Source organism: Mycteria americana, chromosome Z (assembly GCF_035582795.1).
Source record: "Mycteria americana isolate JAX WOST 10 ecotype Jacksonville Zoo and Gardens chromosome Z, USCA_MyAme_1.0, whole genome shotgun sequence".
NCBI lineage: Eukaryota > Metazoa > Chordata > Aves > Ciconiiformes > Ciconiidae > Mycteria > Mycteria americana.
Window position 1 is genome coordinate 32,663,638 of NC_134396.1, and position 23,482 is coordinate 32,687,119.

General features: G+C 39.3%; 1 protein-coding gene across 1 annotated transcript in view; it reads right to left on the reverse strand.

Annotated features, from left to right (window-relative positions):
- The window catches only part of TMC1 (transmembrane channel like 1), a 70,020-nt gene that overhangs the window by 34,518 nt on the left and 12,020 nt on the right, over nt 1-23,482 (reverse strand). The window contains exons 4-6 of the mRNA XM_075527292.1: nt 21,127-21,267; nt 8,436-8,526; nt 7,080-7,161 (exon numbers count right to left, since the gene is read on the reverse strand). Of these exons, the coding sequence (XP_075383407.1) occupies nt 7,080-7,161; nt 8,436-8,526; nt 21,127-21,267 (314 nt within the window). The remainder of the gene's footprint in view (nt 1-7,079; nt 7,162-8,435; nt 8,527-21,126; nt 21,268-23,482) is intronic.

Genomic DNA, 23,482 nt, shown 5'->3' on the forward strand with positions numbered 1-23,482 from the left:
CCAATTACAACCCAGCTACAGCCTTTGGGGATGCTATGGATTAAAAAAAAAAGAAGTGCAGGAAATTAGGAAGATTTCTGCTTTCAAGACACTTTTGATACTGGAGACCTCTCCATGCTGCATCAGGTCGTTTGCTCGAATCCTAATATCCCCATTCTTTTCAGAATGGCTTCTTTTCATGCATTGAGTTATAGTTCTTGTATCAGTTATCCTTATGAAATCATTGCCATGCATCTGTCTGGAACATCTGCATTAAGTCACTGCATTGGAATTACATGCATTAGTATAGTTATTGCAAGTCACAACACACAGACTGTGCATGGGCTTTATTGTTTTTCACCAATGAGGCAACAACGGCAGCCTCTGATAAATGAAAAGCTTAGCTGGCGATGAGGATAATTTAGCTATGAATGCCCTTAACTACATTTCCAGAATGGGCAGGTCCAAACAGGGAGCAACAGGGAACATGGAAAAATGGTACAAACAGCCTGCGCCAGCTGTGAACAAAACCAGTCCAGGTTACACCAGTGTTTTGAATCCACTCTGGGGTGCAACATGTTCCAGGTATGAGTGAAAGAGTAATACTTTAAAGTAGACTTTAGTCATCTTTTCCTGCATCCACAGCCTCACCATGCTGTGCATTGGCATGCAAATTGGCATGCATACTATAAATTTCAGCAGTGGAATGAAGAGGCTTGCCCTGTCCCAACACAGCAATGTGTGTTTCCCACAAAGTCCTGTTGCACAGATATTACTGAATGTCTAATCTGTACGGAAAAGAAGCATCTCTTTTCTAAATATAAATACTTCATATATTTATCAACTTCTATCTCTTAAACGTCAAAACCTCAGCAGCAGATTCACCTATTTCCAACACAAGGATGCAGCACAGCAGAGCTTGATGCCTGTTATTCTGAAGCTGGCCTCCCTGTGCTGGAAAGGACTCTCATCTTGAAGCAGGGAGCCTACTTGAGATAGCCCAACACTTCAGGCTGATACCTGGTCTTTCTAGGTAGCTGGTGGCCTGGAAGAGTCAGACCCAACTGAAGAGGGCTGTGTTAAGAAGGGCCACACTTGTTATACTGGGGACCATTATGAAACTAAGCAGGGGTTAAAGATGAGTTTTCTTACTAGGACTTAAATGTAGTTAGTACTTTCCTTTTTTCTTCTTCTTTTTATTACTCTCTTTATTTCTTTATTCTTTTATTTATTATTATGAAATGACGTTGTTGATTATAATTATTACAGAAAGGAAATGTCGTGGTTTAACCCCAGCCAGCAACTAAGCCCCACCCAGCCGCTCGCTCACTCTCCGCCCAGTGGGATGGGGGAGAGAATCGGAAGGGTAAAAGTGAGAAAACTCATGGGTTGAGATAAAGACGGTTTAATAGGTAAAGCAAAAGCCATGCACGCAAGCAAAGCAAAACATGGAATTTGTTCACTACTTCCCATGGGCAGGCAGGTGTTCAGCCATCTCTGAGAAAGCAGAGCTCCACCATGTGTAACAGTTACTTGGGAAGACAAACGCCATCACTCCGAATGTTTCCCCCCTTCCTTCTTCTTCCCCCAGCTTTATACGCTGAGCATGATGCCATATGGTATGGAACAGCCCTTTGGTCAGCTGGGGTCAGCTGTCCCAGCCGTGTCCCCTCCCAGCTTCTTGTGCACCCCCAGCCTCCTCGCTGGTGGGGTGGGGTGAGAAGCAGGAAAGGCCTTGACTCTGTGTCAGCACTGCTCAGCAGCAACTAAAACATCTCTGTGTTATCAACGCTACTCCCAGCACAAATCCAAAACATGGTCCCGTACTAGCTACTATGAAGAAAATTAACTCTATCCCAGCCAAAACCAGCACAGGAGAACTTTTTCAAGAATTTTAGTATCTAAGCATTAACAATCCCCCTGCTGCCAGTTCATAGGCCCACCAGAAATGATTCCTGTAAAAAGTTTAAATGTGTGGTTAATGCAAGTTTGTAGTTTAGGACACAGTACAAAAGTTTAAAACAGGGGTGTGTCTTCTCATGCCAATCTTAATACTGATTAATAGTGAATAAAATTTATTTATTCTTTCTATACCCTGCTGTAGCATATTTAAGGCACAGTAGTGTGACTGTTGAATTATCTAACTTGATGTGGTCAAGGTGGTTCCTGGGTATCTACAAGCAGCCTTGGAATAAAATCAGAATTGTTTCTTCAAAGCAGACAGGAGCACTTAGATTTACCTATAACATTAACTGGTACCCTTCTTGGATTAGTCTGACCTACCCTAAAGGAGCCCTTTGTTTATCTAAAGTGTCTTCCTGAAGTCTGTTCAAATTTGCCCATCAAGCTGAAACTATGGTAACAAAAAAAGCTTGATAATACTTGTGTCTTACACCTTGGGAGTTCCCAGGCATATCAATACAACTCCAGATACAGAGAGTTTGCTCAGTATGAAGCATTTTTTCCCCAGGTTTTTCTAGTCTATAAGTGAAGGCCCAAGGAACTTTTCAGTTCAGTAGCACTGCCAGGCACATGTGTGCCACTTGCCCCAGTCCAACACATTCTTCATTTGACCTCTTTTTTCCTAAAGCTATACTATTTCTATTGACTTTATGTGAATTTAGCAGTTCTGTTGTTCTCATAAAGTGTGTTTATTTCAACCTTGTTTTTCCCATTAAGTTTCCTGTGTCAGCTGGAAGTGTTAGGGTGGCACAGCTACTTATCTTCTTCAGTTTGCGTGAGAGAAAACTTTCTATGTCATCTAACATTGTTTTACCAGTACAGTATTTCTTTTTAAGTCAAAGAAATCTTCCCCAGTAGGACGTAATTGATCTTTTGCCACTATGCAGGACCTTAATTCACTTTTCATTTGCAATCTGTCTACAACCCTGGCTACTTTTGAGAATGGAACCCAGCAACAGTAGAGTATGAGCATCAGGTTTTCTAAAAAAAGAGCTTGTATTACCTGTTAACTCCTGAACTGCATCACAAGGACGACAGATCTTTGCCATTCTATTAATATATGACTTGATCTCCTTTTCTTTCTTGATCCTCTAAATTTCAAAGTAGGTATTATGATAGTCCTGCACTAATGTTAATTTATAGGGCAAAGATTGTTAGTGCTCTGAAACTGTTTTCTTTTGGACAAATCATGCTTGGTTGTTCAGATGCAGTTTTTTAGAATGACTGAAGAAAAAACATCAGTGTTTCTCAGCAGTTAGAAAATTATATTTACTTCTCCTGTTTTCTACTGTAAACAGTTACTGCCTTGTTTGCTTGGGATTTTTTTATAAAGAGCTCACTTTGAGATCAGAAAATGCAAATAATTTTCAGGTAAGAGCACAGAGATGAATTATGCTGAGAAGTTAACTGGTTGGAAGCTAACAACTGTAAAGGTTTGCTGAGCATAAACTATTCCCTCACACAAAGGTATTTAGCCAAATGAAGAGGTTTCCTATATAGAGTAGTCTGCACATAACTGTCAGGCTTTTGTTCCACTCATGCTCCTGCTGTTTACACCTTCTTTTAGCTGGGATTATGCAAGATTCAAACAGAACTTGAAATTTCATAAATTCTTGCCTCTCTTTTAGGTGCTATTGACTTAACCTCTTCTTGTACCATTAATACTTACAATTCTGTGCTTAGTGCCTGTCTTTGGAAAGAAAATAGCTTATAGCATAGTATTAGTATATCCATAAGTAATTACACAAAGCAGTTTTCTACTGGTCTACATGTCTCCTATTTCAGCTTAAAGCTACAGTGCTACTGTAATATTCTGTGCATGCCCAACGGTGAGGGGTCTCTGCTTGGGCCGGGGTCTCCAGCTCGAGGCGTGTAACTTTTAGTATTATCATGAGGATAGTTCACGTGAGGGTGCTTCTTATCACACTTCTACTAGTTGTTTCAGATGGTTCCCAAAACAGTTTACATATTTCTTCAGGATGTGCTTTTCTCCCAAGGACAGTAATTCTTGTTTAGGCATTCCGCATTCCAGCCTGAATCCCCCTTATCAGCTTCACATAAGTCCTGGGCTTCCACCAGCTCCTGTTAGACTGCACTGTTAGACTACATTAGCAGTGATCATGGAGGATTATATAAAAGTTTTACCTCTAGCTTCTCTGGGCTAAGAGGTTGCTCATCTAACTGTAATCCCATCTGTTGGAAGGAGCAGAAGCTACCCATGAACATTTCATTTTCAAACATGTTTCACTTGTGAATGAAATATACCAGCTACTTACCTGTGTGTATGCATGTGTTCTGGTGGAAAAATTATCACAAAAGAAATGTTAGTTTAAAAATACTAAACTGTGTAGTGACATGGAAAACAGTTGTACAGACCCAACTCTGAGGTGAAGAACTGAGCCAGCACATTTTGCATCATCGGATTTCCAAGCGTGGTCCAAACAGCCTACTTTACCTGTCACAATCTGATGTCACTTGCTGCTTGTTTCACTGAACTGTCTGCTCCAGAAATGCGCTGCCATGCAGACAGTGTTCACTCTGATTTCCTTTATGCAACCATATTTTGCCACATGAAACTGCAGCCCACAGGAACTGACAGGACTAAGGGCTCACCACAAACAATGCTGTCCAACAACAGCATCTTTTTAAACATTGATCCTTGTGTCCAAGCTTAGTGTTCAACCATTTTCTCCAACCACTCCACAGTATTTTGGGTGAACCGAAGGATCCAGAGTGCCATGCGAGGTGTTGCCTGTGCCAACAAGATTCTCTAAGGTGTTCAACGTGCTGCATTTAGCAAGTCTTATGTAAAGTCTTAAGCAACCAAAGACATTTTTCTGCCAAATTCTTTATAAGCAGTATCGGGCAGATTCTGGTCATTGTCTGATGTCATGTGTTTAAGTCAGTAGTGTTACTGTCATTTTACAAGGGGCTGAACTGAGCCCCAAAAGACAAAGCCATTGGTGCTAGGAGTCAAAGGGGAATCAGGTCCTTGCTCAGTTTGGAGACGTCTGGAAACATGTCTCCCCTTGCAGAGTTGCTTCTTCAGCTTCTTTAACACAACTGCATGTCTGAAGACAGCAATTGTTAAGAATATTTAATTCCCTGGAGTTCATGCATACAAGCTTGAAGCTGACTCAGTTGAAAAGGTGGCTGCTCCTCCAATATGTTCTGTACTTGATCAAAATCTGGAGATTTTGATCAGAGCTTGATATAAAAAATGGTTTTACAAATGATCTCATATTGAGTCTGCTAACATGAAATTTGGAGAATGCACGGTAATCCTTGACTCAGCACCAACAGTTTGTGAAATACCAAGAAATAGAGGATAACTCTTTCCCTTTAACTAAACTTGATACAGTATGACCAATGTAGTACACGTCCTACCTACATATAAATTCAGATGACAATTAGGTTTCTAGAAAAAGTTGAAGCAGTGGTTTTTTTGGTCTCTGTGACTCAATGTATCTTAATCTCCACTCTTCCCTTAAACACAGACTAGCTTTTTTCCATTTCAGTCTCCCTCACTTCTCCTTTTTTAATATCTAAACCCCCTTTTTTTTCTGGGACTTGCAGTTTTATCAGCATCATCTTTAAGATGACCTTGATCTTAGTACTACAAATTCATTAATATGAGGTACATACTGAGAGCTACTGCTTGGATTAACCAGAATCTAATAAATTATGACTTAAAATTCTTTCCGTCAGCCATATTTCAGAGCTGTTCCCTTGAAATCAAGACTTATTCTAGACTATAGAGTTTTGGACCAAACGGTGGTTTAACTGTACTTATTAAATTACTAATATTCAGACAGAGGATTGTTTCTGCAAGTGAAAGCAATTGCAGCTTGCTTAAGCAATACACTGAACAGAACAAAAACTGATAGAAAAAGAGTAAACTTCACAATCCCCTGACATTATGAAAAGGGGATTTCGGAACTGTGATTTTGGGACCTTCCAGGTGACAGCAAAAAAGTTACTCGTTTCAAATAATGAAAAAATAAATACATATAAAGGCAGGTGTGGAAAAATGACCCTGTTCTATTTTTGCATTCTGATTTTACAAGGAAAGAAATGTGTCTGTTGGAAGTTATTACTAACAGAATAGCTTGTGCCAGGACTACTCCTTTACTAAAACTTGCAGAAACATCGCTCTCACAAATCCTCAAGGTGTCTATTACGTATCCAGACCATTAAGAGATCACATGCATCTTGCTGCTGAGTTTGATTTTAACTACACATATGCAGCAGCTTCTTTCTAAACTCCACCTCAAGTGAGCAGATAATCTGTTCAGCAGTCTGTAGACCATATGTTTAAGGACATTACATAAGTTCTTCTCAAGGGTTATTTTGCGGTCCAAAACTCCACAAAATTCACAATTTGTCATTTTCTTGTTCTACTACTGTCACGGTTATTGTCTTTTGATGCAACCCACAGCTTCTTCCAAAGGCAACTTTTCTAAAATCAGTTTCTATTGCACTTTCATCTGCATTTCATCAGTGGCAGAGCCTCACTCAGGTACCCGTGCAGATAAGCCAAATTTCCTTCAAAGAGAGGGCTGCAGTTTAAATTCATCACTGGAACTGAAACACAAAACTCTCTTGTGCCAAAAACCTACTCTCAAACATACCCGTAGTACTAACTACACTGTTTCATTTATATTTATGCCTAATATATCAGGACATCCAAGACCACTATTGTTTTCTCCGTGTTGTATTATATGGTTGAAAATGAGAGAAATAACACCAAAATACCTCTTACATAAGACTCAAGACAATGAAAAAACTTCACAGAAATAATTATGGGATAAATACAGACAAAATAAAATGGAGGTAGGCAACAGCTAAATCCCAGTTCCACTTTTCTAGGATTAACTTCAACACTGGCTCCTGCACTGTTACCTGTGTATTGCGGATTTTTATCTGTAAGATGATTAACATGCTCTCAAGGAAATTTTCAACTAGCTATAATATCAAGCTCAATAAATATTAATGAAAAATAAATACTCATTGATTTTATACTACACACTGAATACAGACAGGTATTTCTAAAGTATTGAAAAATAATTTACAATTTTGGCATGCATCAGGAATATGATACTCGATACTATTCTTTATTACCTTCCATAAGTACTTACTTTCAATCTCCTTAATTTTCATTTCCCAGGGTATGCAGGCTGTCTTAAAATTCTCAAAATCTCTTTGAAATTTCATCCATTTCTGAAAAGGGACACAGATTAAAAAAATCACCATCATCTCAGTGCCCAGATGTTCAATTTCCCCTTGAGCTAATGTAACCCCTTAATCATGCACAGTATCCTTTGGCAGAGCCCACTGTAATAGAAGCACTAGCTTATGAAGAACCATCTCTGTTTGTTTGTTCTAAATATGTCTCTTACCAGCTTTGTGTGAAGTTCCTATTTCTTCCACAAGAAGAATGATTAAATAATCCCTTCTTTTCATGCCATTAATTTATTTTAGAATTGTTTCTGAGAATTTAATTTGTTATTTCCTTTGCTATTCAAAATTCAGATCTGGAACTCAAGCTGTGTCATTTAATTACAATTACTCTACCCAGTAGTTTATCTATTGGATAAGTATAACTTCTGTAATTGAGCTTCCTGTGCCCAGCTGAGTTTAAAAGCCTAATTATTTTTTGTGAACATTAATGCTTGTGAGATATGACTACACAACTGCTTGCAGAAAATCCAGTCTAACTAAGGGTAAACCCAGCCATAGCAAGTAGTCCTGCAAAATATTCTTAGCGTCATTCTGCATTAGCATTTTAGTCTGGGGCAAGAGTGTGCTTTTGAAGTGAATCTCCCAAACCATCCCAATTTACCATACTTACATTTATACTGTAAAGCAGTGTCAGAGCATAAAACTAAGTCAAAAGATGTACTTGAGGAGTGTACTTGAGGAGCATGCTAATCCACGTCCACCGCTACTGGGTATTTAGTCTTTGGGACCACACAGGACTTAGCCCAAAGAAAGGCCTACCAGAATGCATATTGTGTGGACATTGGGTCCTCAGCAAGCACTGTTCAGCCTTTCGGTCACAATCCTACAGAGCCATATTGCTTCCTAGGATATACGTGGCCCTAGAGCCTTGGCTCTGTGGAGATGCCTACAGTATTTTTGCTGTGGGGCAAAAAGACACTTTTTGATCTTTCACAGAAGGCTGTCTCAAGGGAAGGACTGAGCTTTGGATTCAGTCCATGGAAAAACCCAATCTACACCAAGATAAATTAACTTTCACAAGGTATTAAATTCTTGCAAACTCTTGCAAAACAGTTGATTTTTGTTTTGATGACAAGTCTCATCAAACTGTGAGCTTGCATTAGAAATCTTTTCATGAGAGAGCAGTGGAAATAGAAGTGTTAAAATGCAAAGAAAGACAAGGAACTCTATTTTGGAAGGTGGGTACATATGGCAATAATCTGCAAAAGGCTCCCAATTTGCATTACATGAAGTCAGTGAAATAATAAATTTACCTTGGTCATCATCACTTTGTAGGCATAGAATTTTTTTCCTTTTCCTTTTCCAAGAGCACCTTCAAACTTTTCAACAAAAAGCTGGGCTTCCCTAGAAAATGAGGGCAAAAGAGAGATATAAATGATGTTATGGTAAATTTGATATTGTCTCTACCATAGTAATGTAATTTTTTATGTGTTCTAACTCCTCATAGAGTTGTGTATAATCTTGTTCCTTTAGTAATGTTTAGAAAGAAAAGCTCTGAGATTTTGTATTTCACAGAAGACTAATCATATGTAATGCAAACAGAACAAGCAACTTCAGTCATCTGCTCTAATCCAAATGTATTTGGAGCTCTGAGATCTGCCTACATCCAGATAACGTTATCAAATATTTTTAGTCACAGTAACTTTCTTTTGCAGTCCCGCTGCTGCCCATTTGTGCCACTCACAAACTGTTATTCATCCTGGTTCCACCGAGTATAAGTTGTTGTCCAGCTACCTAAGGGAAATTTATTTTTGTTTTTTATTTTAGTGATACGTATACACTAGAGCCTTGGTTCCCCTGTGTCTACCCTTCTCAAGACTAGATTTAATTCAACTCTTCAGAATTTCTGCATATATCATCGCTAACTGTACCATTCTTGGAAAAATTTCTTAGAAGTGTAGCTTCAGTGGTCCCCAAAAGTCTAAAATTTTGCTTATAAAGATGTGGAAGTCAAATAATACCCTGGTGATACAAATATGAAAGGAAGATTTTTTAAATTGTTTTAAAAAGGCATAACGTCCATGGATTAAAACAATAAACAGTTGAGATCAAGAGCATACTAATATTTCCTCGATTTCATCTAATTTTCATTTGTAAGTATGACTTTCATGTGTGTCTCTATTGAGAAAATGTGCCCTAAAGGCTAAATGTCCTGACTTAAAACACTGGAAAATAGAGTAAGAATTCTTAGCTGCCAGTGTATGCACAAGACTGTATAACTATTTTCTCATTGCACTAGATGACTGTAAAGCATTGTGTATTATATTAGGTATTACACTAAGCACTTGGGAAAAGGTAGACTATTGCAAAAACGTTAATTGTGATGCAAGTCTCTCCAGAAGTGCTACAGATAAGTTCACTGAGTGAAATTAATTATCATGCTTACATCTTCTGCTGACATATTTTATGTAAGCAAGCAAAAAGATTGTGTTAAACTGCAAAATCTGGCAACGGCATTGGCAGAATAGTGGTGTAGCTGTGACAAAGGAGAATTAAAATTATGTGTCAAGAAGGCTATTCACTGTGTCATAATTTCTCTTAATTCACGGTTAAAAAGCTCAACATCTTTAAAAATACTGTGTACTATTAGTAACTGCAAATATTTAGGGTGATCTTCATACTATCATTTGAAGACCTAACAAAACTTTTCCCTGCTAGACACCCACTGCATCGGTCACTTTAGCTCACAATACCAAGGCTACAAACAGCCTTTTGTTTCTATGCTTCCCAAGATGGTGCAAAATTGAGCTGCTGAATTTAGCTTTCATTGTTGGAGAGCTTTCCCCTTTTGAGAGCCCTCTGAGCACTCTCACCTTCCGAGTGCTCATACCTAAACTGGTCCTGAGGCATCAGGACCAGTGCCAGTTCACCTGACCTCCACAGGGGTTCAGCATGCCTTTTCCCACCATCTGAGATCTTGTTTTCTCCTTCAAAGACACAGGTTGGCAGAAGCAAAAAGCTACACACAATGACATGAATCCTAATCTAATCACTCTTTTTTTTTCTTTTCCCTATGGCACAAGGCATGCACAGATTCAGATAAAAGACGTAAAATACCCAGCCACCACTCGAGCCACACATCCCACCTATTCACCACTTCAAAGTCTTCCTCAGGGATCAAGTCAGTGTCTTTTTAAGGCTCTAGATCCCTTATTTTCAATTCTGCACTTCTGGATCACATTTGTATTCTGGATTTTGGAGTCTGGTCTTTCTGTACTTTAGCTAGCTTTGACACTGACTGAGCCTTCTTTATTTTCCAAACCACTTTGAGTCCTTCAGAGATTTTCTGGCTCAGTGCTCACATCTCATTCTTTCATTTTGATTCTCAAAAAATTCTACTTTTAAATTTCAGCCTTCTAAAATAAGTCAGAGCAAACAGTTTCTTTCATCTTCAGGAAACCAGTGTCCAAGACTCCCTTTTAAATCTGTGTCCTCAGGATTTAAAATCTTGTTGTACTGTCAGGAAAGATAAGGCAGTCCTAACAGCAGATGGCAGCTTCCCTGTAAACTCAGCAGTCAGTGCTAGAGCAGTACCATAAAAGCAGACAGAATCAATAAACTGGATATGAACCAATCTCCCAAGTCAGCATATCATATTCTGGATTTAAGAGAAAAATCTTCTACCACGACTTCTATCACTATGTAATTCAAGCACTGGAGCTTGTTCATGAAAAATTACTGAAATCAAAACCTACAGAGCTGTAGAAAACCTCTGCTTTTAGTCACTAATTTAATGCAGTTATGCTGCAGAATATGAAGATTTCAAGTTGTAGGTTGTTTTTTTTACAGTGAAGTAGTAAGTTAGAAATTTAAGGGGATAATATGAAAACAACTATTAACACATAAAAAATCCTCCATAATGGATATGAACACATTTTGCATCTGTAGCTGAACACAAAAGTTCTTCACAAACATGTCCTGCTATAAAATTAAGCTAAGCCAAAACAAGAAGGAACTTTCCACAATGAAAGTCATAAAAAGATTTATTTTAAACTCTTAATCCAAGCCTTCTGCTCACTTGTTTGAAATGTCTTTTTCCAAGGTTTTCTACAAAAAAATAGCATTTCTTATCCCTCTCTGCTTCCTGGACTCTCCAACAAGCAGTGTTTCAAGTTAATAGTGTTAGTAGTATTTAAGCTTTTTCTCCAGGATAAATCAAAACATTGCTTTTTGAAGGTAGTGATCCAGATCTCCAGGTTTAATACTGCTGACTCTCCTGAATGCTTCCCTGGGTTTTACTTTGCCCGTTGCTGAGGTTCCCTTTCTCCCTGCATCCCTTCTTTCCCAACACTGCCTTGCTCCAGCGTGTGCTGGTTATAAACCACCCCTAAATGTTACTGCTTTATAATTTGTTTTTCTCAGATTTTCACTCCATTGACCTGCATTGGACTAAGTTCATCACTGCAGCACAAACAAACCAGACGATGATCTGATACCAGTTAAACTTCTTACTCGGTGGTGTCCTGGTTTCAGCTGAGATAGAGTTAATTTTCTTTATAGTGGCTGGTATGGGGCTATGTTTTGGATTTGTGCTGAAAACAGTGTTGATAATACAGAGATGTTTTAGTTGTTGCTGCACTAGTCAAGGACTTTTCAGCTTCCCATGCTCTGTCAGGTGCAGAAGAAGTTGGGAGGGGGCACAGCCAGGACAGCTGACCCAAACTGGCCAAAGGGCTATTCCATACCATATCATGTCATGCTCAGTATATAAAGCTGGGGAAGAAGAAGGAAGGGGGGACGTTCGGAGTGATGGCGTTTGTCTTCCCAAGTCACCGTTACGCGTGATGGAGCCCTGCTTTCCTGGAGATGGCTGAACACCTGCCTGCCCATGGGAAGCAGTGACTGAATTCCTTGCTTTGCTTTGCTTGCGTGTGTGGCTTTTGCTTTCCCTATTAAACTGTTTTTATCTCAACCCACAAGTTTTCTTACTTTTACTCTTCCAATTCTCTCCCCCATCCCACCAGGGGGGAGTGAGCGAGCGGCTGTGTGGGGCTTAGTTGCCGGCTGGGGTTAAACCATGACAGGTGGTTACACATGCAGTCAACTGAGTTACACGTGCAAGACTGGAGCACAAAACTGGTTGGATCCATGCATGTACAATATTTGCGAAGCTACTTTCATGTTTCACGAAAGAAGTATGAAGCAACTCCTTTCATTTTTTAATATATTGCTTTCCCGTACTTATAAATTGTTCTATAAATCTTGAAAAAATCAACTAAGTCCAAGTGGTGGACTTAGTTATTTTAGTTTTCCATTTACCTTGTATTTGCATTCTAGTCTAGTTACAATACACTGTGATTTTTTGAATTAATAGGACTTTTGGCAATAATGCATATTTCACACCAACCATGACAAGAAGATGTTTCAAATATGCATTAAAAACAGCAGCTATTAATATTTCCCATTCTGGTGAAGTAATAGACAAAATTGTCACATAGTTAATAATTATTGCATAGTTAATAAAAAAGTAGCAATATGACCCAAAGAGTTGTGGTGAATTGAGTTAAATCCAGTTGGCAGCCGGTCACAAATGGTGTTCCCCGGGGCTCAGTACTGGGCCGAGTTCTGTTTAATATCTTTATCAATGATCTGGATGAGGGGATCAAGTGCACCCTCAGTGAGTTTGCAGATGACACCAAGTTGTGCAGGAGTGTTGATGTGCTTGAGGGTAGGCAGGCTCTGCAGAGGGACCTGGACAGGCTGGATCAATGGGCTGGGGCCAGTTGTATGAGATTCAACAAGGCCAAGTGCCAGGTCCTGCACTTGGGTCACAGCAACCCCAGGCAACGCTGGAGTTTTGGGGAAAGGTGGCTGGAAAGCTGCCCGGCAGAAAAGGACCTGGGGGTGTCGATCGACAGCCGACTGAATATGAGCCAGCAGTGTGCCCAGGTGGCCAAGAAGGCCAATAGCTTTGTATCAGAAATAGTGTGGCCAGCAGAACTAGGGAAGGGATTGTCTCTTTGTACTCAGAACTGGTGAGACCGCAAGTTGAATACCACATTCAGTTTTGGGCCTCTCACTACAAGAAAGACATTGAGGTGCTGGAGCATGTCCAAAGAGCAACGAAGCTGGTGAATGGTCTAGACCACGAGTCTTTATGAGGAGTGGCTGAGGGAACTGGGGCTGTTTATCCTGGAGAAAAGAAGGCTCAGCAGAGGCCTTATTGCTCTCTTCAACTACCTGAAAGGAGGTTGTAGCGAGGCGGGTGTCGGTCTCTTCTGCCAAGCAACAAGTGATAGGATGAGAGGAAATGGCCTCAAGTTGTGCCAGGGGAGGTTTAGATTGGATATTAGGAAAAAATTCTTCACTGAAAGGGTTGTCCAGCATTGGAACAGGCTGCCCAGGGAAGTTGTCTGAGTCACCATCCTTGGAGGTATTTAAAAGATGTGTAGATGTGGCACTTAGGGGCATAGTTTAGCGGTGGACTTGGCAGTGTTAGGTTGACGGTTGGACTTGATGACCTTAAGGGTCCTTTCCAACCCAAATGATTCTATGATTCTATGAGTATTATGCTGTTGAAAGAAACTAAATTATTTAAAAAAAAAATATTTTGTGAAAGAAAAGAGTGAAAGTCTTCTTCCACTCTTGGAATACATGAAATCAAATTACCTTTGATGTTATACAAGCACATCTTACCTTTTGGTGTGTGGTGGATTTTACCAATAACATTCTAAATAGCATTTTCATACTGCTCATTTAGAAAGACTAAGTCTTACCAGGGAACCCCACCACATGCAAATATACAGAGGAGTTATTAAGTGCCCCAGAGCAGCCTGTTAGCTGCATCCATGAATATTTGCGTGACTTAAAGATCTTATTTAATTGGTAGTTAAATGCAAATCTCAATAACAACTTGATTCTATGAAAATCCCCACCAGAGTTTTAATGAAATATATGAAAAGCAAATTCAGCTTGAAAGAGGGCTTACAGGTAATCAGGAAGAAACCTGTGTGCAGTTATGTGCAAGCAAGTAATACAGAAACCGTAACTACTAGATAATGATGGACAGAACATGTTTTCCTTCTCCCTCTCAGCTTTTCTTCCCTCACCAGCTCTGCAGCTGGTTAACCCACTGGGTTACCTCTGACCTCAGTGATTTGTAGGTTAAGGAGACCTTTCCCTGACTTCTCCTTAAGCTTCCTGGCTTTAAAAGTTCAGCAAGGACTTGGCACCATTCAGTCAGGGAACAGGCTTGCAATGTCCTTTCCATGTCTGTGACACAAGCTCTTTTTTGTTAAATATAATCTGATATGTTACTTAATTCAGGTTTCTACCTTGATGTCTAAACTATCTCACTGAAAGACCTCTATTTGTACATCCTTGCAGACATTTGCCACACTTTGTCCTTTCCTCCTTTGTCCTTTCTTTTGTGCTAAAAATAAAATGTGAGGACAGGAAGAACTATCAAACAATAAAAAGTAGTCCTAAACCCATAGAACTGTTTTAGAAACCACAAAAACAACCAAAACCACATACATATACATGCAAGCTTACTTGGAAGTAATGCAACTTCACTAACATGAGGACGTGTCAAAAACAACGCAGAGGGACAAAACTGAGCTTTGTAATCGCTGGTATCATGTGTTATAGGTAAATTATCTATATCACAAGATAGGCCAAAGTGTGCCCTGTTAGCTAACTGTGAATTTAAAGAAGCTTCAGCGAAACCTTATTAATTGAATTACAAACACAAGGAACTAATAAATGTTGCATGGGGCCAGGCATTATTGCCCCGGAGAAGCCTGAGTTAATTATTAATATTAGGTGTGGAGTTACAGCTTCCAAAGTGCTAGGTGTACAGTACTTCGGGCACTTCAGTGTTGCAGAGAGAGGATGAATTATAGCTCTCAGAGGTTGTTGATAATGAATAGGATTCAAGTGGATTGCTCACATGTTTCAGTAACAGTTCAGGAAGGCTTCAGCCTCCAAGATCTAAAAACTCATTAAAAAGAAATGTCGTATTAATATTGATCACCCGGGACTTCTCCAAGTCTTAAAAAGATTGGCTAAAAACTGACTGCAAAACAATCGTTGTCAGGCACAGCTCACTTGAAAAGCAGTTCAGCAGTAATAATGGGCAAATTATAGTGTTATTTAATACTCAGCTGGCCTCCAGGACATCCAGGCTGGCCTCCAGGACTGCCAGTATGTCCACAGTAAGAGAGATGAAATACTGATTCACTGGAGTACAAAGAGTGCATCCAAAGATGGGAAATTTCCACCATCCCACACATGCAACTTAAGTATCTTTGGGTTTTGTATACTGATAAAATATTCTGTTTCCAATTCATTGTATTGATGGTAATCTAAGTCCTGTAATAAAATAAATGATGCTAAAAAAATACTGAAAAATTGCCACATTATATTCTGTCCCTGGCAGATGAAGAGGAGACTGCTCTGCTCTGCTCCATTTTTCTTAGAAAAAACAAAAAGTTGTCATGGATCTCTTTATGTTCTGTATTTAATTGGAAGTCTTTTAAAAAGCCTAAGCTTGACATTTGACTGCCATTTTTTTTTCTATTGTTATTTCACTTGTTTTGATAGTTTGCTAACTGGCTTGTGGTACAGCTTTAAAGTGAGACCACTGTTGGCACATTTCTGGATTCTTGTGCTCAATTCTCCGATTATATGGTACCATAGTAGGCTTTGCTGGTGGATAGCTGTTAATAGTCTTTGCTATTTTATAACACAGAACTTTGGCTACCTAAAGTGTTATGTGCACTAACAAGGGGAATGAGATTAGTATACCAGAGCCAAACACAGTAGCACAGTTTTTAAACCTTCCCCTTTCCTTCATATCTGTACAAAACCCAACGAGGAGAATGCACAGACAGGGATGCAGTCCCCAAAATCAGACCCTCAGAGGTAAATTGGGATAGCTTTCCCTGGAGGTTTTCCAATTTGCAACAGCTAAAGCTGTGGCCCATGAGGTTTGGTTTTTTGTACCTTTTTCTGATCCAAAAATCTTTTCAATAGTTTATCCCACTCTCTAAATCTCAGTCTTGTAAATAATAATTGATGGTCATTATCATCTGATGGCTCTTCAGGTAATTTTTTGCTGGCCTGAATAGGCAGTGTCAAGAGGAAATGCGCACAAACTATCATCTCCCATAGGAAAGACACAATGACAGTACTCACAAACCATGTAAACCAATGGAAGGAAAATGAAAAGAACAAGAAAACTCTCTGAAGGAGAATATTTGTCTTGGAAATGAGAAAAAGTCTGGACTACAGCCACACTCATGCTCTCAACAGCACAACCACTATGTCCCCAGCCTGCAGCCTAACTTGTCTATTGCTTAGGGACGGGGAGAGTGGTGATGCTGTTTCCTGTATAACATCTTTTCATTCCTCTCCTTGGCTTCTTCCTCACTTTTTTCACATCTCCAGACCTGTAAATATTTGACCATGATGTCTCAATGTGAGGTTAGAGTCTGATAGTGCTGGTACAGCTTAACTTCAAACTGCAGAGGTACACCCTGCAGCAGAGCAGTATCCTCAGTTATGGTTCTTCAAAGGATAGTCAAGGGTTGCTTGAAATGCGTCTTTCTAGACACAGGGATGTAAATTAGAAATTAGAGCTGATCTAATTTACCAGTGCAGCTCTATTAAGAATGCCATTTCAGCAATGAGTATCTCAGACAGGTTTTGACAGAAGGCGTTTTCTACAGAGCAACTAATTCTGCATCTGTGTTCTAAAATTATTGTTCATTCATGCATTTTCAGAACAAAAGAATGAAGGAAAAGATTAACTATTTTACAAAGTAGTAACTAGAGCTATGTAGAAATCATCTTTTCCACCCCATACTTTTTAAGCTATGAAAAAACTCTCCCTTGGGAGAAACTGGTTTTGAATCATCAAAGAGAAGGGGTTGTTCGGTCTTGAAAATGCTTAAACAAAATGTTTCAACAATTTAAAATTTCTTATTGTTTTTTTAAAATACAAAATTTAATGGAAATTAAATCTTTCCCCAAAAATAGTTTGTTCTGACAAGTGAAAAAATAATATTTAGAATGAAAAGTCCTAATCAACCCTAATATTTACTTTTCAAAATAATATGAAAAAAGTCTATTTTTTGGTCTTATTTTTCCATGAATATGTAACAAATCCTTGAGCATTCCTGGGGAGCACTTTTTTCCCATTCTCGGAAAAAAATAGGTGCTAATACAGAACAAGCACGGAAGCGGGGTTTGGCTCACAGTAAAGAACATTTCTTATATTGTTGAGAAGAAATCTCCAATGAAGTATCTCTCTGTTGTGGAATCTGGAAGACAAAGAATAGGGAAATTTCTTCTTCTACCTCTAAGAAGACAGGCTGCTTTTTTTTTTCCCACACATCCCATAATACTCTAAAACCTGCACAGGGGAAGAAGCAGATGGCATAGGGAAATACTTGCTAATAATAATTGTTGACCAAAAGTTTCAACAGCAAGAGATGCTAATATAAGAGTATTTAAAAGTGACTTACTGATTTACAAGTTTAAGGCACTTAAAGCCACGGTGTGTCCATTTTCCACGTGTACAAGAATAATGCCAATCCATCAGACTAATGATTCTGGTATAAAACTTAAATACCTTGCTAAAATACAAAACAAATACATAGGTACCCTAAAATGTGTTGATATAGACACTTCTGTATTGTTATAACTACAATCATAATAGAGTGCCCACTGATAAGTCATTACTTCTTATTTTAAGCAGCATAGTAACACCAAGTCTTCCATTGCAACTCAGTTGAACTTAGGCTACAAAGAGCCAACTACAAAAACAGCACTCTAGAAAACTTAGTCTATGACTGTATTTTTGGTATGTAAATGTTTCGGTTTGATTTTTTGAAAGGTACTGAGTGCTTCCAAACTCCATCATTTTCATCTAAGATGCTAAACACAGATTTAAATGCCTAATTCTCAGCTCACACATTTAAAAATGTGACCAAATATTACTTTTTAGCTTTTATTTTTTATTCCAGCTGTTTGCTGGATTTATGTGTTTTGTCTGCTGAGATATGCACACCTCTGTACAGAACTGTGACAATCTGAATGGGATTTCTTGGAATATAAGGTGACTGGTTTTGGAATCTTATTTAACAGAGAAACACAATAGTAAACATAATTCTTCAGTTAATGAAAGTCGATTCAAAATGAATAAGCTAATCTGAAGAACTGTCATTTGTTCTGGGAATACACATTTTTCTAGGGCCAATAAACTGATAATATGCTTCCAAGCCTACTTCAGAGAGGGCTGTAGCAAAGCATAGAAAAAAAACCATTGTTGCAAACTGCCGTAGGAGCACATTGATTTTTACTAAAATAAACCTTCTGATGTCAGCAAATAAAATGGAATGCATGTCTAGTCTCCCAGTCTAGATTTCATAAACGTAAGAATTTCACAGTTGATAAACTAATGGACTTTTAGGTAGAATTGCTGCCCATGCTGAATGTACAAGGACCACTTCACCCTGAATATTAATAAAGAAATTGTTAAGATAAAAAGATAGATAACAAGGGTGGGATTTTGAAAAATCACTATTGGCTTAATTGAGAAAGCCCACCTCAGAGAATAAAAAGAGTGCGGTAATTTAGAATTCACTGAGGATGACTAGAAGCACTCATCCAATTACAAACATTTCATAGTAACATAGATTTTTAAGGCCAGAAAGGATTGATATTCCCACTCCCTCCAACCGGGAAAGGATGACACAGGCTGCAGATGTTCATTGAGGGGCTCCTGATTCAAACCCACAACTAGTAGCTGAGCTAAAACATATCACGTAAAAAATTACACATCTGATTTAGAGTCCTCTATCTGCAGTTAATCACCATTTATACTCACTGCAAATACGTTTGCCAGTTGTCCTCAAACACATCTTTTTTACAATGTCACATAAGCAGACTGAAAGAACCAGTTGATGTCAATCATAGTGTCATAGAATGGTTTGGGTTGAAAGGGACCTTTGAAGGTCACCTAGTCCAACCCCCCTGCAATGAGCAGGGACATCTTCAACTAGATCTGGTTGCTCAAAGCCCCATCCAACCTGACCTTGAATGTTTCCAGGGATGGGGCATCTACCACCTCCCTGGGCAACCTGTTCCAGTGTTTCACCACCCAGCTGGTGGGTGAACACCACCTAGTTTTGACAGCAGCGCTCCAGTCATGGGATTCGTCCCACCAAGTTTCAGTAATGGCAACTAGGTCGTAGCTTTCTAGCAACACAGCGGCTTCCAGCTCCTCCTGTTTGTTGCCCATGCTGCGTGCATTGGTGTAGAGGCACTTCAGCTGGGCTGTCGGCCATGTAATCTTTTTAGAGGAACGCCCCTTAATTCCTTTGAGGTATTTCCCCAGTGTTACCCGGTTGGCTCCTATTCCCTCAGGAGCCCCTGGCTCCTCTCTGCAAGACTTCAAGTGTGCTCCAGTGTACCCAGCACCCAGCATGTCACAGAACAACAGGCTGAGGGCCCTTGCTAGCACTCCGTCCCTCAAACCTTGGTGCATTGTCCCATGGCTTGTCATGGGTGAGCCTCATGTTATCTAAACCTTGGTGCATTGTCCCATGGCTTGTCATGGGTGAGCCTCATGTTATCTCCTTCCCCCTTCAAGTCTAGTTTAAAGCTCTGTCAATCAGCCCCGCTAGCTCATGAGCAAAGATCCTCTTCCCCCTTTAAGAGAGAAGAATCCCATCCGACTCCAGCAGGTCTGGTGTCATGTAGACCATCCTGTTATCAAAAAATCCAAAATTCTGTCAGTGACACCAGCCACGGAGTAATGTATTAATAGACTGGATCCATCTGTTTCTTCCAGTATTGCTGCCCGCAACTGGAAGGATAGAGGAAAAAATTACCTCTGCTCTGGCTTCTCTTACCAACTGTCCCAAGGCCTGGAAGTCTCTTTTGATTGCCCTTGAACTACATGTTGCAGCTTCATCCCCACCCATATGGAAGAGCAATAATGGGTAATAGTCCGATGGCTGTACCAGGCTAGGAAGTTTCCTAGGGACTAGGAATTGCTAGGAATGCTGGGACAGAAGAATGACTCTAAAAATAGAAGCTCTGTTCATAGTAAGAATACAACGAATTTCAACTTTATGTACATGAGGATCCTTCAATTATAGACTATGCAAAATAAAGTAGTTGCTATCTGATTATCTAATCTGCTCATCTATTTTTTTCTGAAATTTCTCTCACCTCCACAATGCTTCCACTTTACATCTCCTAGGTACTCTTTTAACCCCTTCCATGTTGCCTTCTTTCACAACATACCTTCTGTTTCCTCTTTGTAACTGTATCCTTCCCAAAATGACCCTACCTTCTAGAAGGAAAAATTCGTAGATCTTCCACACCATATTTCATATGCTCTCTCCTACCATTACGTCTGTGTTTTCTATCCATATCAAAAACTGCCTGCAGGAGACACCATCTTTTCTCTGTTAGATATGTCTAACAAAACACGACCATACATTTTGTTGGTGTTTAGGCAGTGCTGCAGTGAATGAATTATTCAAAACAGAGGATCGTTACAGTTTTGGCAAAAGAATAAAGTTCTCTGTGTTTACCCAGTTTCTTGTGCTTGATGGAAATTTAACAGTAAATGAAAATTTAATTGTTAGCCTTAATGAAAATGCAGTGATAGGTTTGCTAGGGCAAAATACAGTTTTATATGTGGCATACCTGAAAATGCATGAAAATGGGACCTCATTTTCCAATCAGTTTGCTTTTTCATAAGTTAAAAAAAAAATCTGTTTTTCTTTCCAAAAAGTTAGAGTAAAAAGATAAATCCTCTCTTCCCACCCCAGTAATCTTGAGGTATTCCTGAAATTGCATCATTTTTCTTGAATGAGATGTTAAACTCATCAATGGAAGAGTTTACCAACATTAAACTAGCTGAAAAAAATGAAAGAAAATGAAAATGCAGGATAGCAGATATTCACTATGGAAACCAAACCATACTTCAGGACAGACAACTTCTTTTTCATCTTCCATGGCTTGTTTCGTAGCGTGGCAATTAGTTTCTTTTTTTCTTCTACCTCTTCTTTCAGCTTGGCCAATTCTTCCTCTGTAATCGGCTCCTCCTCAGAGTCAGAATCAGAGCTTCAAACAAAAGCAGGAACAAAAACCATCACCAAAACTAAGAAAGGACAGAAGTTTTCACTGAAGCACATACTTGGTGTTAATTCTTGTTAACTTTGAGACCTAGATAAATGCCTTCACTGTTGCACAGAAGGGAGGACACAGTTCACTTAGACTTGTTATTAATTTTAGTATGAAAGGCAAAGCCTGCACACAAAGTGCAGAGCTGCAGCTGAGCTAGCACTAAACCCAGAGCATCCCATGAAGAGTGGGCAGTGCTCCTGGGGAAGTGTCTGGCAGACACTGATTTTTCCTGCAGGAGTAGCCAGCTTCCCAAGAACCCAACCCAAACTCACAATGGGCAAGTGAGGACACTATAACTGCAGTCATAAAAATGAACTTGTTTACCCCACTTCAGTGTGCCACAGGAGAGAGAAGAGACACCACAGCCACAGTAGAGAAGTTTAAACACCAGATGACAGCCTGTCCACTGATCAAGGCAGTAACATTTCAGAGATGGGAAAGACTCAAAGCTACATTGCAGCAACGCTGTGATGTGCCCTAGCACTCAGAGTAAGCAGATGCAATAGTAATGGCATCTCCAGATGTGTTGTCTTAGTAATCTGAACTTCTTATCCATGCACTCGTTTGTAGTATTTTTGGAACGCATTGCTGATTAATGCAATGTCCACTTTCCTAAAATCTGCAAAGATATCCTTTTCTGTGAGCAATCTTACATCTCATATAGTGGCGTATAGCAAATCATTAGCAGAGGAGAGGAGAGGAGAGGAGACAGAGGAGAGGAGAGGAGAGGAGAGGAGAGGAGAGGAGAGGAGAGGAGAGGAGAGGAGAGGAGAGGAGAGGAGAGGAGAGGAGAGGAGAAGGAGAAGAAGAGGGAAAGGGAAAGGGAAAGGGAAAAGGAAAAGGAAAAGGGAAAAGGAAAAGGAAAAGGAAAAGGAAAAGGAAAAGGAAAAGGAAAAGGGAAAAGGAAAAGGAAAAGGAAAAGGAAAAGGAAAAGGAAAAGGAAAAGGAAAAGGAAAAGGAAAAGGAAAAGGAAAAGGAAAAGGAAAAGGAAAAGGAAAAGGAAAAGGAAAAGGAAAAGGAAAAGGAAAAGGAAAAGGAAAAGGAAAAGGAAAAGGAAAAGGAAAAGGAAAAGGAGCTGTCATAGTTATCAGATGCCCTGCTGTTAAAGACTCAAATGCTATTTATTGAAAAGACTGTCATTTCAGAAAGTTGAAGCCATCAGGCATAGAATTTCAGACTTCATGTGATAAAAAACAGTGCCACATAAAATATAAATCTACAGAAAGAAAGAGTGCTACTGAACACCAGATATATTTGTGGTTATTCCGGTATTGTGATGGGCAAGTGGAGAACTATAGGAAAACTTAAGTCAAATGGATGAAGGTCAATAAAAAGATTTATGCATACAATTTTGAGGCATTATAAGGCAGAAAGAGTCATGTCTTTAGGAAGAACAGAAGGATTAAAGGAGTCTAGTTTTGAAAGAACTTTAAATCCTTAGTTACAATCAGCTGTTTTGCATTTTATAAAGCAGACAGCAGCGTGCCCAATATTAAGGATTTCCTTTGACAAAAGATTGCTGGGTTATGCAAAATTGAAATACGCAGTTTTACGAGACTGCAGTGAGAGTGGTGGGAAATATGAATGGTAGGAGCTAATGCAGTGAGTTTACTGAGGAAAGGAAGCTGAGCAGAACACAACAGGTAAAGTAGGGACAATATTGGCTCTTGTGCCCATTGCCCACTACTGCTTTATTTGTCTTTGCAAACACATCTCATCTTTCATTTTCACTTTCCTTTGGAACCAGGAAAACAATAAAAATTCCAAATTTCTAAGCATCTTTAAGAAATCAGTATTTTCAAGAGTGTTTACACTGCACAGGCAAACTTTATGCAGTTACAGCAGATTTTTCCCTTAGCTCGAGTGGTTGAACACTATGAGATTCAAGCCAGGAAATCATAATTCTGTCTTCCGCAACCAAAAGTCTTAGCCTTTCATGAAAGATTGTGATTTATACATTTGAAGGCCCGAAGGGTTCCCTGTGACTTTCAGGCTAACACAGAGCATAAAGCATCACTAATTTCACATCAAGTCACCATCTTCCTTGGCTCCAATTCAATGCACACAATGCATCTTTTCCTAAGTCAGTAGAGCTCTTGAAATCAATGGCACTTCTTTAAATCACACACATAATGAACTTGCTGATACTATT